The 26,149-nt window shown below is 41.9% G+C and overlaps 1 protein-coding gene across 5 annotated transcripts; it reads right to left on the bottom strand.

Moving 5' to 3' along the window:
• Positions 1 to 17,689: 17,689 nt before the first annotated feature.
• Positions 17,690 to 24,574, bottom strand: Ccdc190 (coiled-coil domain containing 190). Of its 5 annotated transcripts, none has more exons than XM_046459516.2 (4): positions 24,448 to 24,574; positions 22,536 to 22,734; positions 18,973 to 19,090; positions 17,690 to 18,695 (listed from the first exon to the last, which is right to left on the bottom strand). In XM_046459516.2, exons 2-4 carry the CDS (start codon positions 22,720 to 22,722, stop codon positions 18,134 to 18,136), a joined length of 867 nt encoding a protein of 288 aa, XP_046315472.1. In that variant the 5' UTR covers positions 22,723 to 22,734; positions 24,448 to 24,574; the 3' UTR covers positions 17,690 to 18,133. The 5 variants fall into 5 exon arrangements, with proteins under 5 accessions (XP_046315472.1, XP_046315475.1, XP_046315474.1 ...); XM_046459519.2 differs by having other exon boundaries at positions 22,536 to 22,730; positions 24,448 to 24,551; XM_046459518.1 differs by lacking the exon at positions 24,448 to 24,574 and adding an exon at positions 23,871 to 24,145.
• Between the last annotated feature and the right edge of the window lie 1,575 nt (positions 24,575 to 26,149).

Below are 26,149 nucleotides of genomic sequence, written 5' to 3' on the forward strand. Positions count from 1 at the left end.
TATTAGTTTAAGATGTTATTTAGTTTAGGATGTTAAATTAATACTAAATTTCACAGGGCATCTATTGTATTAGTTTAAGATGCTAATAAGGATATTACTTTAGTTTTGAAAACTCAGGGTAACTGTATTATAGTTTGAGATCATATAATTTTATCACAAAAGGCTACATGAGCTATTACATTAGTTTTCAATTCTATGACAAGGATTTATATTAACATTAAAGGCCACAAGGCAGCTATTATATTAATTATATCAATTAGAACCAAAAGCTACAGAGCAGCTATTATATCAGTTTTCAATGCAATATTATGTTTAATATATTTAATACAAAAGGCCACAGAACAGTTATATCAGTTTTTGATACTATAGGATGGACATAATAATTGTATTAAACACAACAGGGCAGCTATTATATTACTTTTAGATGTTGCAATGTAGATATCATATTAGCTATGAAGGCCATAGGGCAAATACTATATCAGTTTTATTTATTTATTTACTTACTTACTTATTTATTTAGTACCAGGGATTGAACTCAGGAGAACTCAACCACTGAGCCACATCCCTGACCCTATTTTGTATTTTATTTAGAGACAGAGTCTCACAGAGTTGCTTAGCACTTTGCTCTTGCTGAGGCTGGCTTTGAACTCACGATTCTCCTGTCTCAGCCTTCTGAGCCACTGGGATTACAGACATGTGTCACTGCGCCTGGCCCTATATCAGTTTTAGATGCACATTAATATCAGAGGCCACAGAGCAGCTCTCATATCAATTTTAAATGCTATATTAGTCTTAAAGGACACAGGGAAGCCACTTTATCCATTTTTTATGCTTTAGTATGAATATTATATCAGTATTGAAGGCCATGGAGCAGGAATTACATCACTTATAGATTATATGGATATTGTATAGTATTAAAAGTTATGTGGAATTATTATATTAACTTGAAATGCCATTATTTTATTATTATTATTATTAATTAATGGATATCATTTTATTATAAAAGGCTACAGTGCATCTATTTTAATAGTTTTGGAAGCTCGAGCATGGATATTAACATTAAAGGCCACAGGGAAGCTAGTATATTAATTTTACATGCTGTTCTATGGATATCATAAAAATATTAAAACCACAGGGAAATTATTATATTAGCTTAAGATGCAATAGTATAGTTACTACATCAATATTAAAAGCCACAGGGAATACATTATATTTCTTTCAGATGTTATAGTATAGATATTATATTAGTATTAAAGGTCACAGTGAAGCTAAGTATTAGTTTTAGAGATGATACTAGGATATGATGTTTGTATTAAAGGCAACAGGGCAACTATTATATTATTTAAGATGATCAAGTATATATACTACATTAGAATGATAGGCCACAGGGCTGCTATTTTATTAGTTTTAAATGCTATAGTATTTAATATAGTATAAAAGAATTGAAGGTTACAAAGTATGTATTATATTCATGTTAGATGCTGTAGTATAGATTTTATGTAGTATTAAAAGGCCACAGGGCAACTATTATTTCAGTTTTAGGGGGCACAGTGTTGATATTATATTAGTACTAAAGGCCATAGGGCAACTAGTATATTAGCCTTAGATACTATATGTGAATATTGTATCAATATGAAAGGCCACAGGAGAGTTCTAGTATTACTTTTTTTTAATGATGTTCATATTAAAGAAGCCACAGTATGGTTATAATATTAATAATAATGTCACAGGCAGTTCCTACAGTACTTTAAGATGCTGTAGTATACACACTGTATTAGTATTAAATCCCAGCCAGGCAGTGGCACATGCCTGTAATCCCAGTGCCTTAAGAAGCTCAGACAGGAGGATTACAAATTCAAGACCAGCCTCAGCAACTTAGTGAGTCCCCAAGCAATTTATCAAGACCAAGTCTCAAAATAAATAAAAACTTTAAAAGGGGATGGGGATGGGGTTAAATACCCCTGGTTTCAATTCCTAGTACCAAAAAAAATGTATTAAAGCCAAAACTTCAGTTATTATATTAGTTCTATATACTATACTATGTTTATCCTATTAGTATTAAGCTATTATATTCATTTTAGATACTATAGTTTGAATATCATATTATTATTAAATGCCAGAAGGCGGCAATTATATTAACTTTAGATGCTTTAGTATATATATCATAATAGTTTCAAAGTCCACAGGGCAGCTATTATATTAGTTTTAGATGACATAGTACAGAGATTCTATTAAATTTAAGGCTAAAGGCCATAAGGATGATATTATATTCATTTAAAATGCTATGTTTATAGATATCATATTAAAGGCCACAGAGCAGCTAGCATATCAATTTAAGATGCTATAATAAGGATGTCATTTTGATATTAAAAGATACAGGTCAGCTATCATATCAGTTTTGGATGTAATCATATGGAATATTACATTAACGGCCACAGAGTAGATATTATATTAGCTTGAGATGCTATAGCATGAATATAATTTAGTATAAAAGACTACAGGGCAGCTATCATATTAGTTTTGGATGATATAGTTTGGATATTTTATTAACATCAAAGGTCACAGGGAAGCTATTATATTAATTTTAAATGCTGTGTATGGATACTGCAATAGTATTAAAACCTCAGGGCAGTTATTATATTAGTTGTACTTGCTATAGTATGAATATTACATCAATATTAAAGTCAAAGAGCAGCTATTATATTAATGTAGATACTGTAGTATGGATATTAATATTAAAGACAATAGGAGAGCTAAAATATCCTATTCTGTAGCCACAGTATGCATATATTAATACTAAATGCTATAGGGAAGTTTTTACAATACTGTAAGATGCTACAGTAAACATACTTCATTAGTATTAAAGACCAAAGTTTAGTTCTTGTATTAGTTTTAGATACTATATTATGTTAGTTTTTGATACTATTATGGATATCATAATAGTATTGGCAGCTATTATATCAGGTTTAGATGCTATATTATGGAGAATTTATTAATATTAATGGCCATAGGGAAGCTGTCTTATCAGTTTTAGATGCTAAAACAGATAATCAAATTAGTACTAATGGCTGCAGGACAGCTATTATATTAATATTGAGACTACAGGGGAGATATTATATCCATTTTAGATGATAGAGTATATATATCTTATTTGTAGTCAAGGCTACAGGGCAGCTATTATATCAGTTTTAGAGGCTATACTAAGCAGCTTTAGATGTTCTACTAATATGATATATTAGTATTAAAGATATTAGGGCCAATATTTGTTTTAGATGCTACAGTATGTATATTATTTAGTGTTAAGGCTACAGTGCAGCTATTATTCTGATATTATATTAGCATCTAAGGCCACCATATGAATATTATATTACTGTTAGAGACCACAATATGGATATCACATTAATATTAGAAATCACAGTATGGACATTATGCTAATCAGAACTAATGTTAAAGATGATAGGGCTGAATGTAATACAGCTATGGGCACTATATTACTATCAGAGGCCACATGTGGACACCTTAGTATCAAAAGTCACTATGGATAATGCATGAGCATTTGAGGTTGCATATAAATAACACGTTAGCACTATCACATTAACATATCAACAGCAGGTTACCACTGGGTCTGGGAAGGTGGCACGCCCTCTGATAGCTGCTGGGACTCAGCACAGGACACTGCAGCTCAGAGGTGCATGCCCATCCCCTCCTGGCATTCCTGGGAAATAGAATTAAAATCCTTTTCAGAATTGCAAATTTTAATTAGAAATAGAATTAAAATCCTTTTCAGAATTGCAAATTTTAATTAGAAATAGAATTAAAATCCTTTTCAGAATTGCATATTGTAAGTAATTTGTCCCCGTCTATAGCTTGTCTTTTTGTTCTGTCTTTCACAGAGTATAAAATTTAATTTTTCAGGGGGCCTCAGTGGTAGGGCTCAGTAGTAGAGCGCTTGCCTAGACCCCCATACCCTCATGCATTGCTGGGAGAACATAAGGCACAACCACTGTTGGAAGACAGTGTGCCAATTCTTTCTAAAGTGAAATAAGTCTAATCTATGACCAAACATTGTACCTATAAATTATTTGCATTTCGACAAGTGCATGAAAAAGATGTCCAAAGAAAACCAGAATGTAATTATACACAGAAACTTTAATGATGCTGATCAAATCATAAGTCAGAATGTCCTTACATAGCTGAATGCACAATCAACACAGAACAGAAAGAAATGAACTACCAACCTACACAGAAACACAAATTTATCCTACCTGGTAATGCTGCTAAGTAAAATAAATGAGGCTGAAGAGGCAACATACTGAATAGCCCACCTTTTATGACATTCTAAGAAAGACAAAATTACAGTCAGATGAGATGTGCAGGATGTGCCCCATACAGGAACCTCTGTCCACATGGAGGTAGGAAGCACCACCTTCCCTACACATGGATTTTTTCAGCAATTCAGAAACCCCCTGAACTACTTATTTTAGAGACTTCTGTGGAGACTTAATCATGTAGTCATGATGGATTATTAACTCAATCTCCAGCTTCTTTCACCACAGAATGGGGTGAGGGACTGAAAGTTCCAAGCTTTTAGTCACTGCTTGATCTTTCTCATGACCATCCTCCAAAGGAAAGAACTCCCAATTGTTAAAGCAGGAATGAATTGAGCAACATATGACTATAAAAAAGGATAACAAAAAACAGTTCAAGGTAACTATGCATATGACACACTGGTGCAAATAAATGACTGATGGGACAAAAAAATGGGGTTGGCTAGAAACCTCTTATGCAGAAGAATTCCAGATAACTAAGGCAGTCATGGCCATTGAGGAGTTGGAGTTAACTCCCTGCTCCTTAAAGTGACTTCCTCCAAAAAACACAAGCAATGTGGACATGCAGAGAACAGTAACTTCACAGTGAGAAACGAGGTGACCACAGTCAATACTAACATGATAATTCATCTTGAGGGCTTGAGATGACAGAGGAGCCCTCTACCTCCCAGACCCACAGCCCCAGGATAACTAAAAGAAAACCTGAAAGGTGCTACCATATCATCTTGAGGGCCTGAGATGACAGAGCAGCTCACCACCTCTGTGACTGCTTCCTCCAGGCACATGGCCCCAGGATAAATGTGAGAAAATAACAAGTAAATCCCAAAGTAGAACAATCTTAAAAATACCTGACAGGTCCTCCTCACAGTGCTGAGGTCACTGGAACAAGAAAATTCAGAGAAACAGTCATCCCAAGAGGAATCTACAGAGACATGTTGCCTGGACATTATTTGGAGTCCTAAATGGGGTCTTGGAACAGGAAGAGGCAGAATTTAGAATCCAAAGTAAATACAACTTCAGTTAATTGTAGCACACCAGTATTTGTTCTTCATGACAAATGGTTTCAGATGTTAACACATCTGAGATAGTGCACATAAGTCATCACAAGGGGAAAATCAGATTGAGGTTACTTGGGAAATTGTTGCACTTTCTTTGAAATTTCTGTATAAAGATAAAAATACTGAAATAAAACCTTAAACATGGTTACATTTTTCAGAAACACCTATTTGTTTAATTATTTATATAGTTAATTACTGGTAAATGACAGTATTTTATTATGAACACAAAATTTATTATAAAACAAAAAATCAAATAATTCAAGCTAATATTTAATTCAAGACAAATGCCTCTTTTATGTTCTGTGTTGATGTAACTTTGTTAAACTTGTTATATTCTTTCCAAAGTAAAACTTGTTACATTTTTATGCTGTAACTAGGTCCTCCTAAAATTTGATCACTTTAGACTAGAGGAAAAAATAACATTTTAGAGATTCTATTTCAACTCATGGCTGAATTTGATCAAAAGAGTGGCTTCATAAAAATATACATTCCAATGGCAAATTGACTCACTTTGACTTTGGATTACTTATCCCAAAGACTCCTTTTCTTTATTTTGTTTCTATGCAGACCCTTTAGCAGTAATAAAATAAAATATTTGCCCTGGACAGATAATCAAAAAAAAAAAGAAAGAAAGAAAAAGGTAACAGCACTGGTGATGATGATGAATAACACCTTCTGGGCAGAGGAGTTTAAAAGGACACCGGTGATGCTCAGCAAGAGGTGGTGAGCGCAGAAGCACAGGTGGCAGTCAGGCTAAGAGTGATTTAGATGCTTCTGTGTTGTGGGAAAACATTCTACCTTCTACAAATCACAAGGAACTATCAGAGGCCCAAGCTCTTGAATGAAAAGAAAGAAGTTAACAAGATTGGCAACCATGATTGTGGCCTTGAGAGCAGTAGAGTTTAAAACAACACCAAGGTTCATTGCCTCCATGACATTCTGAAGAAAATGGTGAGATACAAGGAGCACAGGTGGCAGCTCTGTCCATGCCTGATCTTAGATGCTGTTGTGTTATGAAAAAAAAAATACTCTACTTTCTAGAAATCACAAGAAATTTTTGGATGTCCAGACTCTTGAATGTTTCCAAATTCAGTAGAACTTCTACATAATTTTATTATCACTATAGCTAGTCATGAAGCTAATGATAACTAAAGGATCTATGGAGCTGTCAATGCAGCTCAGTGGAAGAGTGTTTGCCCAACTTGCAGGAGGCCCTGGGTTCAACCCCAGCACCACAAAAGAAAAAAAAAAAAGAATATGTCTTATTTGTATAATCAAATAGGAAATGAATAATCACTGCTTCTAGGAAAATATGTTGGACCTGAAACATCATTGAGACTATCAGAATCAAAATACTCTTACTGTGAATTGCATAACTAGACTATCATGAACAGTGGGGACACGTCATAAAGCATGTTCATATTAAGCATACCACTGAAAAACAAAAAGGCTTTATTGACCATGGAGATGAAAATGGACATAATATAGCTTATGAAATTATTAACACATTGGAAACATGTGATACTGACATTAAAATCCTCCAAGACATGCTAGGCATTTTAACACATGCCTGTCATCCCAGTTACTTGGGGGACTAAGGCAAGAGGATCATAAATTTGAGGTTCACCTGTATATATATAGCAAGACCCTGTCTCAAAATTAAATTTTAAAAAGGGCTGGGGATGTATGTAGCTAAGTGCTTGACAAGCACATACAAGGCCCTGAGTTCAACAACCAGTGAATAAAAAAAAAATTCTCCAGGCCAGACAGCAGATCATAGACAACCATAGCAGGAGTAAAACAGGGAAAAAGCCATATGTCAACCTCCCAAAAATCATTAAAGTAAACCTGCACTTTGTTCAGCTCACAACACTAACATATCTAACCTCTGCTTCTATTAATTCAAATATAACATTTTAAATATGATAAAAAGTATGTTACTTTTCTAATGAATACAACAGATATGAGATATACTCAACTCTGTTCTAAAAGCCAACTTATAAGTACATAGGGGTAAAACATTAGGATAAAATGTAATTATGGCACTTCATATGAAATACCCTAAATACTAAAAAACATAATCTCAAAAGAAAAAATTCAAATTTCTGAACTCAAAACACAATAGTATATTTTTAAATGATACTTTGAACAGATACAAAACACTAATAGAGTTCTCCCACAAGAATTCCCAGCAATATATAAAGTATTATGCTCATCAGAAGAACCAATCCCTTGCTTGCAACAAATAAGAGAACCAACTTTTTATAAATGTAGAACTTTAGGGACTGGGGTCGGGGCTCAGTTGTAGAGCACTTGCCTAATATGTGTGAAGCACTGGGTTTGATTCTCAGCACCACATAAAAATAAATAAACAACAAAAAATGTAGAACTTTAATAAGACATAGGGATATGCTTTCTAAATTGAAAAGTAGAAAAGAAAATGTTTTAAAAAGTTTGTTTTTAGTAAATATTTCTTAATTACAAAAATCAGCTATTGACTTATCTCTTACGCTTTGTAATGATTTGAGTCCTGAGGAAATTCCATCTGTAGTGGTTTTAAGTATCATGCAATATAATAGTTGACATTGAATTTTTTTCTTAGAATAATTTTATCTAAATCTGGAAGAGGTATTGTTGTGTATGTGTATATGTGTAAATACATGATGTTTTTAAACATACCTCTGGATACCTCTGATGCTTGAATCCTGTCAAAGGACATTGTGTGGGGAGGGGGATGGGGGAGGTGCTGGGATAGAATCCAGGGCCTCTCAATTGCTAGGCAAGTGTTCTGGCACTGAGCTGCTTACCCAATCCCCAAAGACATCTTAATAAGAAAAAAATAATTAAAATCATTTAAGATTATTATGAGAATTTTCAAACAAGACAATTCTCTCAATAAAAAAACCAAGAAAGCTAAAAGTGTATCTTAAAAATATTGCTGATGGACAACAGCAGAAGTTCACAGGATTAAGAATTCTGTAGAAAACTAAAAAGAGAAGAAATTAAAATTTATATATGAGAAACATACTGCACAGAACTGGAAACCTAGAGGACATGAGGCATTTCCTAGTAAGTACAGACATTGCAATACAACTCTAAAATAAGAAAACTCAATCAATCAATTAGCATAGAAAATTTTGGACTGGTGCTTACAGAATTCCCACTGGAAAAGACCCTGGAGTCATTGGGGCTCACAGCTGAGTGTTACCTGACCTTTAATAAATTATGGTTTTATTTTAAATGTTTATGATCTAGAAAGAAAAAAAAGAGGTGACTTTCCTAAATCCAGTTTGTTTCACCAACGCCTAATATAGTCAAGATATTTCATCCAATGTAGAATGTCAATGTTTATACAACAGGCTATTTTGTGCACCACTGAAAATGTACTGTCAGTTAGTGCACCGAGCTGTGGCTGTGAGAGTGGGGCCTGGAGAAGGGCGGGGCCTGGGAGAGGGCCGGGGCCTGGGAGAGGGCCGGGGCCTGGGAGAGGGCCGGGGCCTGGGAGAGGGCCGGGGCCTGGGAGAGGGCCGGGGCCTGGGAGAGGGCCGGGGCCTGGGAGAGGGCCGGGGCCTGGGAGAGGGCCGGGGCCTGGGAGAGGGCCGGGGCCTGGGAGAGGGCCGGGGCCTGGGAGAGGGCCAGGGGTCAGAAGAAGAGACACAGCCTGGAGTAGGGGCAGGGTCTTAGAGGCTCAGTCAGGGGAAGAGCCTGTGGAGGGTGTGGTCTGGAGGATGGGGGGGGGGTCAAGAGAAGGGAGGCAGGGCGTGGAGGAGAGGTCTGGAGGAGGGTCAAAGCCGGTAGAAGGGACCACAAATGGTGAGAAACAGTAGCCTTGGTGATCATTAGCTCAGAATCCCGTGTTCTCTAGCCTTCCATCCCAACAACCCACTTGAGGGAAACTGACCTAAGCTGGGCAGAGGCAGTGACAGACTGCCTGACCCATCACCTGCCATGCCACTAGGCACCCACCACCTGCTGCACTAGGCACCAGCAGCTTCCCAAAATCCAGGGCAGAAGTCCCTGGGCCATCCACCACCACTGCCTGCTCTGTACCAACCACCTTAAGTGCATGGAAGTGGCAGGTATTCCACTGAAAGAGGAGAGGAGCCAGGCATGGTGGTATAAACCCATAATCCCAGCTACTAGGGAGACTGAGAAAGGAAAATCCCTGGTTGAGGCCAGTCTGGGCATTAGCAAGATCCTGTCTCAAAAAAGAAATGAGGGTGTTGCTCAGTGGTAGAGCACTTATATCGGATGCATGAAGTCCTGCGTTCAAACCCCAGTACTAAAATATATACATATTTTTTAAAGGAGAGGGATACACTTATTATAAAACTCAATTCCTTTTATTCTACATTCATCTTTATCATCATTTAAATGCATTTTAATGTTCATGGACAATGAACTATTTTGGCAGAAGCTGTAGAGCACCTGAAAACTAAAACTCTAGATAAATGATTACTAAAATTAAGATGTAAGTCAGTGGAAAAGCTAGATTGAGCTCATAGAAACCTGATTCTCCATCATACTGATGTAGGCACTGACTTTCTCAACGAGATCCATAAAGTTCAAAAAATAAAACCAAGACTCAATAAGTGGGATGCCTTCAAATTAAAATGCTCTGCCCAGTAAAGGAAACAGGATCATAAAGAGAGCCCCTCAGAATGGGAGAAAATATTTTCCATCTACTCTTCCAATAAGTGATAAATATCCAGAAATATAAATAACTCAAAACACTTAACAACAGAAAAATTAATAGCTCAATAATGGGTAAAAGAACTAAACAGATGTTTCTCAAAAGAAGAAATACAAATGGCCAAAAAATACATGGAGAAAAAAAGGTTCAACATCCCTGGCAATCAGAGAAATGCAAATCAATCTACATTACGATTTCATCTCCAGTTAGAATGGCAAACATCAAGAATACAAAAAATAACAAACTGTGGTGAGGATGTGGAGAAAGAGATACTTTCCTGTTGTTTATGGGACTGCAGACTAATGCAACCACTCTGGAAAGCAGTATGGAGATTTCTCAAAAAACTAGAAATAAAGTCCTCACATGATCCAGCTGTCCCCCCTACCTTTTTTTTTAAATAAAAAGAACTAAAATCAGCATGCTATAATAATACAGGCATATCAATGTTTAAGCCAGCATAATTCACAATAGCCAAGCTATGGAATCATCCCAGGTATCTATCAACAGATAATCAGATAAAGAAAGCATAGTATATACACACAACACAATTTTACTCAGCCATAAGGAAGAATGAAATTACTGCATCTGCTGCTAAGTGGATGGAACTGGAGACCATCATGCTAATTGAAATAAGCCAGACTCAGAAAGCCAAGGATCAAATGTTTTATCTTATATGAGAAACTAGAAATAAATAAGGAAATATAAAAATGGGGAGATCCCATGAAGCTAGAAGGGAGGTCAGTGGAACAGAAGGGGATGTAGGGGGAGAGAGGAGGGATAGGAAAAGGAAGGAACCGCAGAATGAAACTGACCAAACGATCTAAGTACATATACAACTATACCACAGTGAATCCCCCCTTCATGTCTATCTATAAACCACCAGTTTAACAAAACAATAAATAAACAGAAGGAAGACCAGTAGAGAAAGGGGAGCAGGAGGAAGGAGGTAGAGAGGGAAAATAGAAATATTGGGGTGAAATTGAACAAATTATATTCCATGCATGTCTACATCAAAATGGACCCCACTAGTATGTATAAGTAAAATGCACTAATAAAAAATATTTTCAAAAGAGAGAAAATGCACATATACTGACAATTGAACTGCAATTTTCTTAACCAAATAAAAATGTGGTTCATGAGTTTAGTTCCATGAAAGCCATGGAATAAATTTTCTTAATATTTTTAGGTGTAGATTGACCCAATAGCTTTATTTTATTTACTTATATGTGATGCTGAAGATCAAATCCAGTGCCTCACACATGCTAGGCAAGCACTCTACCATGGAGCTAAGCCCCAGCCCTGGAATATATTTTTATAAATAAACTTGTTACAAATAATATACTAAACTGAAATAAAGTAGTGGGCTGTTAACACACGTGCTTTTCTGTATTTTCATATTTTTTTCTACTACTTTAACATGCAATTTGAAAAACTCATTAGAACAATAAGGAAAACAAATAATGGAGTCCCTCCCAGTCTTAGAACTCTCATTCATCATTCCTCCTTCATGCCATCCAGGTTCCCCAGAGACCACTTGGGGTTAACTGTATTAAGATGATGAGAGGGCTAGGGTCATGGCTCAGTGGTAGAGCATTCGCCTAGCAGGTGCAAGGCCCTGGGTTCAATCCTCAGGACCATATAAAAATAAGTAAATAAAATGAAGGTATTAGGTCCAACTACAACTAAATTTTTAATTATGGCAAAATATACATAATATAAATTTTTTAAAGAAGATGATGAGGTCACAAACTAAGGCAGGACCCTGCAGCACAGCCAATCTGAATGAAATAATAAAGGATCAGGGTGCACAGCCAGGCTCTCCTCAGCTCTCAGTCCCAAGATGGGCTGTCTCCTCACCAACACCACATTTCCCACACTTTACATATAAGTAAAACTTCTAGGGCATCTCCCTCAGGCAGCTCTGAGAAGGGAGCTTCAGGCATCCCTAGAGACATGACTCACAGTGTCCCCAAGCCTGGCGGCTCAGTGAGGCAGCTCTGAGGAGAAGGGAGCTGCAGGCGTCCTTCGAGGCAGGACCCATGGTGTCCCAGAGCCAGGCGGCTCCCTGAGGCAGCTGTGAGAAGGGAGCTCCAGGAGTCCCTAGAGACATGACCCACAGTGTCCCGGGGCCCGGCTCTCAGGAATTGGCCCTGAGAAGAAAGCCCAGGCCTCACTGGGAAGGAGGGGAGAGCAGCATCAAAGATGGGGGTGAGGCCACACCCCGATGGCCACACCCAGCAGGACGCTGCTCACTGCTTAGAGGAATGGTTCTCCTGGCTTCTTGGTGAATCTCAGCCCTTTCTCCATCCTTGGCTGTTACTGGATGAAGTGTGTTCCCACTGTTGTCACAGGTCTGGCAGTGTTGTCTGTGGCATCTGGAGTGGAATCTCAGGAGAGGAGAAAAGGGAGTCCAGGAGACGCCCTCCCTGTGTCACAGGAACGCAGGGAGCTGAAACTCCAAATCTGGGCTTTTGTGTTCCAATGAATAAAGTCAGACCCCAAAAGTCATGCAAGAGACCTTTCTTAGAAGTGAAAGTGAGGTGAAAATAAAGTAAAAGAAAAGTGAGGCTTAAGCAATAGTACTCTCAAGGGGGAGAGTGGACGTCTCCAGGCAGAGAATGACAAAGGCGAAAATGCTGTCCACAAATTTCATTACTGTTTGATATTTACTAGGAGAACTGGGGACCACGTTCTGTACTCTGCCAATCAGGTGTTCAACTCCTCCTTCATTCTGGGCGGTGGAGTTTTTGACCTTAGCTGGTCCTCTTCAGAACAGTTACGATGCCCATCCTATTTAGGGAGCTTCATCTACAGGTCAGTCCCATGTTAATGTGAGCACTGGGGTCAATCGCTGGTCAGAAGTTACCTTAGTGCGCCTGAGCTACTAAAGGAAACTTCCTTCCCACACAAATGGATACAACTTTAGCCATAATTTCTAGCTTCACACCAACCTCAGTGGACCCTGTCAAGAGCTAGTCCCATTAATCCTTTCTTTTTTATTTATTTTTATTTTTTTATTTATATATGACAATGGAATGCATTACAATTCCTATTACATATATTTTTTCATATCTCTAGTTGTAAACATAGTATATTCACACCAATTTATGTCTTCATACCTGTACTTTGGATAATAATGATCATTACATTCCACTATCATTAATTACCCCATGTCCTCTCCCTTCACCTCCCACCCCTCTGCCCTATCTAGAGTTCGTCTGTTCCTCCCATTCTCCTGCTCCCTATCCCACTATGAATCAACCTCCTTATATCAAAGAAAACATTTGGCATTTGGTTTTTGGGGATTGGCTAACTTCACTTAGCATTATCTTCTCTAATTCCAACCATTTACCTGCAAACGCCATGATTTTTAATCCTTCTTTCTTGATGTGTCTTCCCATTAGCTCCTTTGCTTCTGTTTATTTTCTACAAATCAACTACCACCCTTTGCATTCTCATCTACTTTGGAAGTAGTTTAAAGAAGACCCTAAAGTAATTTAAAGAACACTTGTGACCTTGCCTGCATTTCACTGCTCATCTCTAGCTACTACTAACACCTGCACCACAGCCCTGTGCTCCACCAGGCCAAGTGCTGCTGCAGCCAGGGGCCAGGTGGGAAGACATTGGCAGCTGCAGGAGTCCCCCAGACACTTCACTCATGCACCCAAAAGCAGAACACCAGAAACAAGCCACTGCAGAGGTCTCTGGGCAGTGTGGTCTTTGAGACAGAGTGACTTGGCAACAGGCTGCCCAATTTGAGGATCATGATTTTTAAGGAAAAAAGTTATGGCTGGATGTGGTGGCACACACTTGTAATCCCAGTGGCTCTGGAGACTAAGGCAAGAGGATTGCAAGTTCAAGGCTAGACTCAGCAATTTAGTGAGCAACGTAGCAAGACCCTGTCTCAAAATCAAAAATAAAAGGGTGTGGCTCAGTTGTTAAGCATCCCTGTGTTCAATACCTGGTGCAAAAAAAAAAAAAAAAAAGTTATATCTGAGTCAATGGTGGCCTCTGTCGAGGTGAGGAGAGCCTGACTTCAGATCAAACCTCCTGGTGGCCTCTGGGAACATCAGCTTTATCCCCGTGCCCTGGAGCATTTTAGATAATTCCTTCTAGATAATTCAGTTCTCATTGTGGATGCCTCTGGGATCTGCAGGCTACACGTTCATTCAGAATTCCCAGGGATTCTTGACTGTGTAATCTGGTGTTCTGCCCACACTGCCCTTGTCACAGAGGACCATGGGGGCTGTGTACCACATGCTGGTCCAGGCACCCTGAATGTGTCATCTGCTATTCTGCCCACACTGCCCTGTCACAGAGGACCATGGGGGCTGTGTGCCATGTGCTGGTCCAGGAACCCTGGAGGACCCTGCAGTGTAATCTGCTCTTCTGGCCATTTAGCCCTTGCCACAGATGACCTGAGAGCTTATGCCACATGCCGGTACGAGCACCCTGGAGGACCCTGGCAGTGTTGTGACGTGTTTTTCCCATGTATCCCTCACCCCAGAAGCTTATGGATGCTGCAAGTAGCACATACCCCCAGGATTCTGCCTAGTGTAGTCCAATATTCCACATTACAGCCCCCATTGTAGATCCTCTGGGAGCTGCAAGCTACCTCATCACAGGGAAGCCCCTGGGTTTTCTGGGAAGTGTATTCTGGTGTTCTGCTCATGCAGCTCTCACTACACAGGTTTCGGGGAGCCGCAAGGCTTCAAGGATCAGGGACATTGTAGTATGGTGCTATGTTGGTGCAGACTACACTATAGTGACACCTTGGAGCTCTGAGCCCCAGGAATTCTGGATATTGTAGTCCATTCTACTGAGGCAGCCCTGACCTCAGAGGTCTCTGAGAGATGTGGGCCATTGATTATTCTGGGCAATGCAGTCCGTCTTACCTAAGTAGACCTCACCATCAAAGCTCCTGTGATCTTCCTGGACACCCCAGATAAATCTAGGTACTCAATACAAAGCTTGTTTATGCAGCCCTCAGTAGGGAGGTGTCTGGGTGCACCAGGCCCCAAGGGATTCTGGATAGTATAATCTGGCTTTCTGCCTGCACAACCCTCACTGTGAGGTCTCCAGGAGTTGCAGGCTGCACACTCACCTAGACAACACCACCTTCCAATGATTCTGGGTAGTATAGTTAAGTTCTCTGCTCTACTGTTCTTACCACAGAGGATCCTTAGAGCTACAGCCTCTGAGGGTTGTGAGTCATGTAGCCAAGTGTTTTGCCCACTCACTGCAGAGGATTTCCAGAGCTAAAGCAGTCTATAATTTGACCTATGCTGCCCCCACTGAAGGCTCTGGTAACGGCAGGCCCAGAAGATTCTAGGTAGTGCAGGGTATTCTGCCCTTTTCAGCTCTCACCCCAGACTCTCCTGGGAGCTGCTTGCTGCATTCTCACAAACCATCCTGGGGACTCTGGGCAGTGTAGTCCAGGATTCTGCTGCTTAGCACCACCAAGAAGGGGCCTGGAAGCTTTGGCCTGTGTGCTTGCCCTGGTACACTGAGGATTCTGCGTAGTACATCCCACAACTGCCTGCCCAGCCAAGTATTCTCTACAAAGGCCTCTGGTACACTGAGAATTCAGAGTAGCATATCTATCCCAGAGACTGCCTGCCCAGCCAAGAATCCTACACAAAGGCCTCTGGTAACTGCAGGCCACACGGTTGCCAGGAGCCCCCATTAATTCTGGGCAGTAGTGGTCTGCCTAAGCAGTTCTCACCAGAGGCTCTTGGGAACTGTGGGCCCCAGAGGATTCTGGGTAATGCCATCCAGCATTCTGCCCACATGACCCTCAGTGTATGGCCCCTAGGAGCTGCAAGCCACATGCTGGCCCTAGTACCCCAGGGATCATGGGTACTGCAGCCAAGAAACTGCCCATGCAGCCAAGAAACTGCCCATGCAGCCATCACCATTGTGGTACTTGCCAGATGGCCCACCACACTGGGAATAGACTCACTTAGCAAACCCCAGCATTATCAGGTTTCTTCTAAAATATTGTAGTCATGTATCAGAAAGAAGTCCTTAATACAGCCACAATTTTAAATAATCATAATTCTTTAATATCTAATACCCAATTAATTAATACACAGATCTCTCTAGCTACTTCAAATAAATTTTATAGTTAGACACAAATTAGGTTCAAATTAGGAGCATTTATTGCATTTGGTTAATATATCTTCCTTTACTTGTCACCTACTTATTGACAAAGGTGGTTAATTTATACTGTAGCTCTTCAAGTCTGCGTTTTACTTCTTTGTTTTACTTCATAGTGCATGGGATTGAGCCCAGGTCCTCACGCATGCCAGGTAACACTCTACCCGTGACCTACAATCCCACACACAAGGTTCTTCTTGTAACCAACACAAATACAAATATTGATGGAGTCGGCTAACCATGAACTGAAACTCTGAATCCATGAGCCCAAACTAAATTCTTCCTCCTGTAAGTTGTTCTTGTCAGATACTTTGGTCACAGCAATGAAAAGCTGATGACTTTCAGCAATGTCCACTGGATTCGTTTATAAAAGAACCCAAGCCACAGAAACCTGCATGAAACAATAATCCTTCTTTATGCCACACAAATAGTTTTTATTTGTTGTATGTGCCACAAAGTATGGAATAGTTGGCAAATAAAATGCTCTATCTTATTTCTCTTTTTTTGCCATTTTTTATTTGTTCTTTTTAGATATACATGACAGTAGAGTGTATTTTGACATATTATACATACATAGAGTATAGCTTATTCTAATTAGGATCTCATTCTTGTGCTTGTACATTATTTGGAATTATACTGGTCATACATTCATATATGAACATAGGAAAGTTCTGTTCGACTCATTCTGCTGTTTTTCCTATTCTCATCCCTTTTCCTTCCCTTCATTCCCTTTGTCTAATCCAATAATTTTCTATCCTACCCTCCCCGCACCACCACTTATTGTGTTAGCATCCGCATATCAGAGAGAACATACAGCCTTTTTGTTTTTGAGATTGGCTTATTTCACTTAGCATGATAGTCTCCAGTTCCATCCAAAAATAATAACTTTTTAAAGTGGTTGGTAACTTTTATTTTGTGGTGAGATGATTCTTGATAGATTCTCTTGAGTATTTGATATTGGGCTGAGAAATGAATAAAAAGTTTTGAAATCTTTTGATTCTAGAGCACAGAAAAGGAAGAGATTATGTAACATCTTTGAAAGAGGAAAAAAGAAAAAAAAATGGACCTACCAGAAAAGTAAGGAAGAAGGGAAGGGAGGAAGGACAGTACCTCAAAAATGAGCACAAGCTGGGCATGGGGGTACACGACTGTAATCCCAGCCACTCGGGAGGATGAGACAGGAGGATCCCGAGTTCAGAGCCATCTTCTGCAATGGCAAGGCACTTAGCAACTCAGTGAGACCCTGTCTCTAAATAAAAATACAAAATAGGGCTGGGGATGTGGCTCAGTGGTTGAGTGCCCCTGAGTTCAAAAAAAGCACAAAGTACAAAAAAAAAAAAAATCCCCAATACAAAAAAAGCACAAAGTACAAAAAAAAAAAAAATCCCCAATACAAAAAAAGCACAAAGTACAAAAAAAAAAAAAAAAAAATCCCCAGTACAAAAAAAGCACAAAGTTGAAACAAGTTTTATTTATAGACCATATGGTACACATTCTCAGTGGTGCCCCTATCCTGCCACCATCTACCATAAAACAGGGAGGACTACGCCTCTTCCAGCAGGTGGTGCCACAATAACCTCCCCTAGGAATGAGAGGCAATGAAAGTAGAAATCACTCTTTCTCCCTCAATATCAACATATATTTAAATTTTAGTTGACATTAGAAGGGCATGCTAATTATTCAAGTATTTTCAGAAGATTCTTTCCTCTATGTGTTATCCATTCACTAGTGTGGTTCATTGAAAGATCACAATGCTCTAAATGAAATCAACAGATTAGAAATACAAGTGCTGTGGAATCAATAGATTAGAAATACAAGTGCTCCGCATTGCTTCACTTAAGGAGCACATTCTCTAGTGGTTCTGATACACGCCATGAGCAGGTTATACAAATTAGCTAGAGAGGAGGGAACTTAGATGGTACCATTTTCACAATCCTTTCCTGATCTGCAGGTGAAGATTTTCTACACCCGAATATCTCCCTGATGCTAAGCAACCTCTCAGACTGAGGGAGGACCCTGTGCCGGAGATAGCGTGCATTTTTGACCTCTGCAAACAATTCTGAGAAGGCTGGCTTTGTGGTCTCACCTTTGCAGCCTCCTACACATTCCATGGAATGTGGGGGAAGTTGTTCCACAGCATTCCTACATGGCTTTAGATTGGCATCTTTTGATCTAATCTCATCAAGGTTGACCATTCCACTACCACAGGTACTGCTGGAAGCCATTTGGTCTTGATGGGCCACAGAGGTGCCCTTGTTGGGGTCTATGCCCTGAGGTGGGATTACAGACTCTTTCTCCTGGGCTGGCAGCTTTTCTGCCATGAAGCAGGCAGTTCTGTGACTCTGAGATCGCCAGTTCTCTTTTCTCCTGGTGGGGTTTTTGAGGCCAGTGTGACATAAAGGAGGCATCTGGGACTTGATTTTGTACATTTCCTGGGTCGTGTTGGTTGCCAATGCTCTGGGAAGAGAGGTAAGAAGAAGAAAGATCTCTGGAAACTGAGAAGAGACTCACATTTAGACTTCTGGGTCACTGTATGGCAGCTCCATCAGTGTGGAGTCTCCTGAGTCATGGGAGTGTGGGAGTGGAAGCAGGTGAGAATAGAGGCTCTGGTGAGCTGACATGTCTGTCTCAGCAGAGGAAAGCAGCATTTCCTCGGGGAAAGAAGCACATTTCACTGACTCAGGAGATGAGGAATTCAGGGTCACACTCATGCATTTAATGAGTACCTTCTTACCTGACTTCATGTTTTGGAGGTCTGTGCTTCTGTCCTTGCTGTGGTGGGAAACTGAGGACACATTCTGGCCTTTTCTGAGTTCCATTCCCAAGAGAAGACAATCTCACCTTGACAATATCTGCCTTGAGTTAATGAAAAAGTTTACGGGAGAAATTATGCTCCATAACTTGGCATGTTGTGGTCCCAGCCCCAGTGCTTCACCCCTCAGGCTCTTTCCAATAAAGCAAGGCCTTTAGGGTGGGTCCTGATCCATTAGGAATGTGTCCTCATTTGAACTGAGACACATGGGACACAGGAGGGCACCCTGTGAAACACATAAGGAGAGGACAGCTCCCCCACCTGCTGGAGAGGTCACAGCCCTTCTTCTCTCCAGTACCCACCTGTGCAAGGGGCAGCCCCACCCCCACACTTTGCTTTTGGCTCCTAGACTCCTGAGTCAAGAGATCATGAAGTTTCTGTTAAGTCACCTGACTTGCTGTGCTTTGTTAGGGAGCCCTGGAGAACAAATAATAAGAGAAGAGATTCTGGGAACAAGGCTCCAGTGTGAGGCATTTTCCCATTACATACCAGGCTGATCTGGCACAACCAAGGAAACAGAAAACCTCTGTGCAGCTCTCAGTGTTTATACACACCATGTTGGAGAGGATTTATAAACATCAAGAACAGAGTTTAAACAGCCCAGGCCCATGGAAGTTTACTTGGCAAGCACAGTGTTTCCAAAGACAAAATAACTGGTGTGAGCTTTTTGTCTCATTCACTGCAATTATGTGACCTGTGCACCGATGGCAGGAGTTTGCAGCTGCCAGCCATGATCAAGGGGACTCCACTGGCTGAGGGGATATCTCTTCACCTATGGTCTAACTGCCACAGGGGACCACCAAGTTCTCAAGACATCTTCAAGCTGGTCACTTGAGGATGAGAGTCTTGGAATAATATGCTTTAAAGAGAGTGAGTCCCCTGAGGGCAGCGGTTAGCACTGAGCACACAGCTCAGTGGCAGAGTGCTTTCCTTGCCTATGCAAAATTCTGAGTTTGATCCCCATGCCACAAGAAATGAAGACAGAACACACACAGTCAGAACAGTGGTCGGCAGGTACAGGTGGGGATGAAGAATTCACATTAAACTTCTAATCTCTGCAATCTGATCACTTCTTTGTGAAGCAGTTGGGACAAGAGATAGTCCTTTGTGGGCCACTCTTCTTTGGCAGTCTCCTTGGGGAACTCACCTGTTCCCTGTAAACTAGGGAATGGGGAGCTGCTCCTCCTGCCAAGCCACATGTCTGCAGCTCAGATCTGTTGGGCTGGCAGGTCCAGGAAAGAGCTTATTGATTCTCTGCAACATGTTGTAGAGAATCTCCCCAGCACACTCTCTGTGGAGGCAGACCCTGCATCCTCCTCACATCCAGCCAGCCAGTCCACGAGTCTGCATCTTGGTTCCTTGGACAGGATATTAATCATAAACCTCTCACAACTCTATTTGCTAAATACCTTGGGAGGCTGGCCTCATTTTCTTCCCCTGACCAGTGCCTGAGTTCAGCCCTCAGGTCATGCCTGCACTCTGGAATTGTATCAGATCTGCTCTGACTTCACCCGGTGGCAGAGTGAGCCCCAACATGTGAGCAGGTGATCTCCCCACTCCCAGCCCTGCAGGGGAAGCCTCTGTTGCAAGACCTGTGGAGCTGTCTGTGACTGGAGATGCTGGCTGTCCTGCATTGCCTCCAGCAAGCCACACATGCCTCCTGCAGCTACCCTACTGCAGCACTGTGCAAGCTGCGCTCACTTAGCATCTCATGCAGACTGCAGGTTTCTGCGAGGATTGGCCCTTCCTGCCCTCCTGACAAGTGCCCTATCCCCCTCATCCCTTCTCCTCCAGGCTCTGCTCACACACCACCTATTTTAGGAGAGCTTCCTGAGGGCCCTTGACAGACATCAGGAGCTTCCAATGCTCCTGCCCAACTTTGTAAGTAATTCTAATTTAGCAGTTAGCATTCTGATTTTTTGTAAGCACAGCTAATTTCCAATCTAAATATGAACATCTCAGGAGCAAAAACCACGGTTTTCCATTCCAGCTTCTGAGTAACCATAATAGTGTTTTTGTAAAGGTGATCTGTGAAACACCTTACCCAGAACAATCTGCCTTGGTATCCATAAAAAACTGGATGTTTGAGCTTAAATTTCCAGCCTGTTAATTCAAATCTCTGAGGCACCTGGTGATGTGCATCTTAAACAAGCCACCAGTGGCACAGAGTGTTAAATGACCACGGAAGAACACTGCTAACTAGTGTCTGAAAAGCACCAAGACAAAGCATGTCTCTTCTTCCCTTTACCCCTTTCGACTGTTCTTAGTTGAGAGAGAGTATGACCTTCCAAAGAACATGGAGATGGGGCCTGGTATAGGGGCCCTCTACCTCCTGGTCCATACTCTACCACACACCTGCAGTTGAGGCAACTGCTCAGCAAGGCATCCTCCTGAGAATGGCCACTGGGTCACCAGAGCCTCTAGAGATCACAGTGGAAATCAACCAGTGTCCTCAAGGGCATTTCCTGGGCCCTGCTCTTGTTCTAGGTAGTTTAGCCATTCGCTGAAGACACAGAAAAAAAAGCTCCACTGCTTGCTCAGAGTCACCCTTCAATCCCAAGGAGACTAGAAGTGATTATATGTAGCTTAAAACAATTGGAGCTTAGAAACAATTCCAGGCACGATGTCTGGACCTGCTCTTGGCTTCCATGACTACGTTAAACTATGCAGACCTGAGGACTTTCTACTCTGTGTGCAACTGCTTTCTTCTGTGCCTCTGGGTTTTGGCACCTGCATTTGACAAGAAGGCTCTCCTGAAGAGCTGGATTCATCTGTTCTATGCTAAATTTTGAAGCAATATTAAAATCTAATTATTTTAATGATGAATGAAGGAGAACTAGTTTCTACAAACTCTATAACTGTAACAATGTTCAACAATATAGCAGGAGAGTTTCAGTTCTGTAATGAATCTGTACTATTTCGTGAGAAGAAGTGATTCCCCAGCACTTGCTTTGTGTCTAGATGTGTTCCAAGTGCTCACCAAATCCTCGAATAGCTTCACAAGTTAGGCAGAATCACTTCCATGGCATGTTTGAGGAAACTGAGGTCACAATTCCAAACTACTTTATTCTTCCTTTATAAATGGGACTGGTACTGGGACTTCAACCTTAGTAGCTGCTCAATCAAAATTGTTAGCTCAAATATGAAAGAAGAGACACCAAGAGAGGTGAAACCAAGCCAGCTCAGATGAGCGGGAGAAAAGCAGAAGGTGAAGCTGCTTGAGGCAGTGGAGAGCTAGGAGTTCTGGCAAGAGAGAGAAAACTGGAGATGGACAGCAACTGGACATCAAGGTTTCTGAGTGGGCCGTTCAGTACAGTTGTGGGACTAGGGAAGGCAGAGGGATGTGAAAGCCCTGACCAGGATAGGAAGCTCTGGCTGTCCTGGGTCCAGGGCCCCGAACGGCTGCCAAGCAGAGAGAGCATCACTCTTCCCTCAGAAGAACCGTGGTGCTGCCTATAGCAGCCCACACTGCCAGGAAGCCTCACCTTGCTGCAGCCTCTGCTGCTCTCTCTGGAGCTGCCTCTGCTCCCTGGTCAACAACTTCAGGTGGTAGAGGCAGATATCCTCTAGACTCTGCAATTGTTGGCGGAGTCTGGCTTCGGCCTGCTTGGCGATCTTCCTCTCCAGATCCAAGTGCTTATGCAGTGATCCCCTGACTGTACTCCTCTCCATTCTCCTCACTGTCTAGAGACAATAAACAAGGTCCTTCCATGTACTGCAATCAGTCTGACAGAGCAGGGCCTGCTGTTTGGTCAGGCGGCACTGAAGCCTGTGTGCTTCTGAAACACAGCTGCCCAGTCAGGTCAGGCCACATTGTCAGAAAACACTGCCTAGAGTAGGAGTTTCCAGAATCTAGAAAGACGGGGGTGGGAGATCAGGTCATTTCCCCATCCTTGGCCTCCTTGCCTGAAAAACAATGATAGATAGAGGGCTCCCTACATGGCCCAAATCAAATTGTTCTGTGTAAAGATCAATTGAGAAATATGAACAACTTTTTTTGCAGTGGGGAGAGAGTATGTGGATAGAAGCTTTCTGCATATACAAGACATTATTCACCCAGAACAAGAAACCCTTCTACTCTTCTCTAAAGATTCCTACTCCCAAAGAGCTTTCTCAGAGACCTGAAGACATCTGAGCACCTAGGCTCAGACATGCTGGCCCTCAGCTCATTCACTCACACACACGCTCCTTCAGTCTGTGGTTCTGCAGGGGACCAGTTGCCCTCTTGAGAGCTGAGGGCAGTTGTAAGACAGTTCCTACTCTCAAGTAACTTTAAGATTCTCCACTCTGGAGTCTAAAAACTCATGTAAAATCTGAACAATCAACATCTCAAAGAGTGGGCAAAGTGGATCTATAATTGCAAAATAGAACAGCATAAACAATAAGCAATTCAGGTGGAACTGGGGAGTCACTTGGGGCATGAGTTCCTCTTCCACCCTCACCCATCTTCTCAGACTGTAGGTTCTTTCCACCCTTCATGCACCCTGATGCCCAAATCTGCACTAACTTCACCTCAGCCAAACTCAGTGGCACTAATAGGCCAGGATATGTCTTTCCTTTCCTTAGAGATCTTTGAAAAACTTAACTCAGAGCTCAGAGGAGGACATGTGTACAGAACATAAATGAATTGCTATCAATAAGGCTTTGGTGGGAAAACAACAGGAAGAAGGTTAGCATTAAAAGGGAGATGAGGTCAGGCACAAAGCAGCTCAATCTAAGACTCTGCTATAGGTCAGCTTGATTTAGAGTCTAAAGTGAAGATCAAACCTTTAGTGACACACATGGTGAGCAGCACTTACCTACAAAGGCAGGGTTCTTACCGCGAGAAGAGTGCTTGCTGCTTTCGCTCTGTCAGACGCACTCTGGATTAACAAATTTGCTTTATGCTCTGAACTGACAGCCTGGTGTGGGTAGGGGCAAGGGAGCACTGGAGAGGTCTGTGGGCAGTGCTTGGTGCACTGGAAAGCTCTCCCTCCCTCCTATACCCCGCCACCCCATCTGGATCCTGGGGCCATGGGCACCAACCCTGGAAGAGAGGCTCTGAGAGTGCAGGAAGCCTGCCAGCCTCAAGCCCTCCCCTAGAGGGGCCACGTGGCTTGTCCTAGCTGTGTCCATGGGAGCCAAGAATGAGGAGTGGCTCCCTGTGTGCACAGGCCCCCTCCCCCAGGTCCTGTCCACCTCGCCCTCCCCTTTTGCCATGCTTCCCTCCCCCGACTCATCCTCCTTCCTGGATACCACATTTGGCCCCCAAAGAAAGCACCATTTTCTCTGCTATGCTTGTGCACATTCTGCACAGTGAGTACAGGGAGTGCTGCCTGTGATTATTCTGCACCATAGCATACCACACTGCTACCCCCAGGCTGCTACCCACGTGCAGCACACTTCAGAGCTTCTCACCTCTTCAAGGTCCTGAAAGCAGCATCAGGCAGAGTGAATCCCACCAGCTTTGTGCTCATATCTGGACAGCTGCAGGAGAAGGCAGAGTTGGACTGTTGGTTACACAATAAGGTACTGAGTGAGATTTTCACTGTTGCCTTGGAGCTACATCCGAAAATAACAGTCAGTTATATGCCAATCTAAGCCACATAAAGACAGCTGGCCACCAGCCAAACAGGCCCTGCCAACCACCATCACCACACAACAAGCAAGCTATGTAAAAAGATTATTGGGGAAAGGGAACAAGAGCAATTGTGAGGTGGGGAGGATTGTTTGTTCAGCAGGAAGCAATTCCTTTCCAGTCCTTTCCCAAGAGGTAATTCCCTCACCTCCAGAATTTTTATGGACAGAGTAGAGTTCCAAGAAACTCACCACAAAGAAGAAAGTACCACACCCTGGAAACTGGTCCCCATTGTCCAGCTAGAGGAGACCTGGTGGAATACAGAAGATGCAGAGAAAAGGCCCATGGCATCCCTGAGTTGCCACGAGAGCTGACATCCCACATGGGCCACTGGAAAGCCTATTTCCTGCCATGTTGTGGAGAGCTGAAGAGGAGAGGCCTACAGAAACACCCATTGCTGGAGGGCAGGGAGAACTCTCACGAGGTGTGCCTAGGAAGACCATGTTGGCCAGACCCATGCTAGTGGAAGTGCTGCAGAGATTCTGGCTCCACATTCCCTGGGATTTGTCACAGGGATTTTGGGAGCAGCAGAAACCAAAACAGCATCATGCATTCCTGTCACTGGGAGGTACTGTTCCAGCCAGAGAGGAAATGAAACCACAGGCAAGGCCAGAGAAAGGGAGAGACAGAGGAGATCTGAGTGAAGGTGAACTTTCTCAAGAAAACCACACAACCTAAAAGCAGAGGCTATCAGGAACACATGGAGCAGAAGCAGACAGGGAGGGACAACAATGCCTCAGCATGAGGACTGCAGTGGCAACACTGAAGAACTATGGTTCAGATCCCACCTTTATCTTCAACCCAGGCAGGAGTATATTAGAACTGAAGACACAAGGGAGGTGCAGAAAGAAATGAAGAGCAACGGAAATGCTAAATATAAAGGCTTTGTATCTGTCTTTTCATAGTAAAAGAAAATGGACTGTTGAGGGAAAAAATTAACCCTGAAAGGTATACTTTATAAATAGATACAGAAGTAGAAGACACTACCTAGTTGCTCAAAGGATGAGTGGTACTAATCACCTGAGTTGAAGAGAAAACCCCGCATGAAATCCACTGCTTTTTTCCATGATGAGGCACAGAAGAGCGCATCCTCCAGCTCTTCTTCTCTTCAGCGTCCATCAGATCTTACTGCCAAAGGCTTCGATACCAGGCTGGGTAGTCTGCTCCCGCTGCTCAACAGAGCCCTACAGGAATTACTGGGATAGGGAGGCAGGGAGGGACACACAATGTCCAGGAAGGTGCCAGTGACGTCATTCAAGAGCACTTGCACTCTGTGCAGGGACTGCGAGGCCTCTCAACATCCAAGACTTCACCAGTCTCCTGCAGCAGGTCAGCAAGCAGACGCGGGTCTAGACATACATGAGAAGAGTAAAAGCAAGTCCACAATAAAAACACCACTTACAATGACAAAATTTAACACAGTAGTGAATCATAACAAGTTCAGGAATAAATTTAATAGAAAGTAGAACACTGAAATATTTC

The sequence above is a fragment of the Marmota monax genome, unplaced genomic scaffold (assembly GCF_021218885.2).
Source record: "Marmota monax isolate L192 unplaced genomic scaffold, Marmota_monax_Labrador192_F-V1.1 WCK01_AAM20220418_F8-fsc00039, whole genome shotgun sequence".
NCBI lineage: Eukaryota > Metazoa > Chordata > Mammalia > Rodentia > Sciuridae > Marmota > Marmota monax.

Bases quoted from the DNA above. Each gene is read 5' to 3' on its own strand.
- Ccdc190 (XM_046459516.2), bottom strand. From the start codon at position 22,722: ATGGAGAGGAGTACAGTCAGGGGATCACTGCATAAGCACTTGGATCTG. The intron at 19,091-22,535 runs GTGAGGCTTCCT...AACTCAAGGCAG, and splicing joins GCAGCAGAGGCTGCAGCAAG to ATATTGTCAAGGTGAGATTG. The intron at 18,696-18,972 runs GTAAGAAGGTAC...CTCTCTTCCCAG, and splicing joins CCTCCAAAACATGAAGTCAG to AGCATTGGCAACCAACACGA.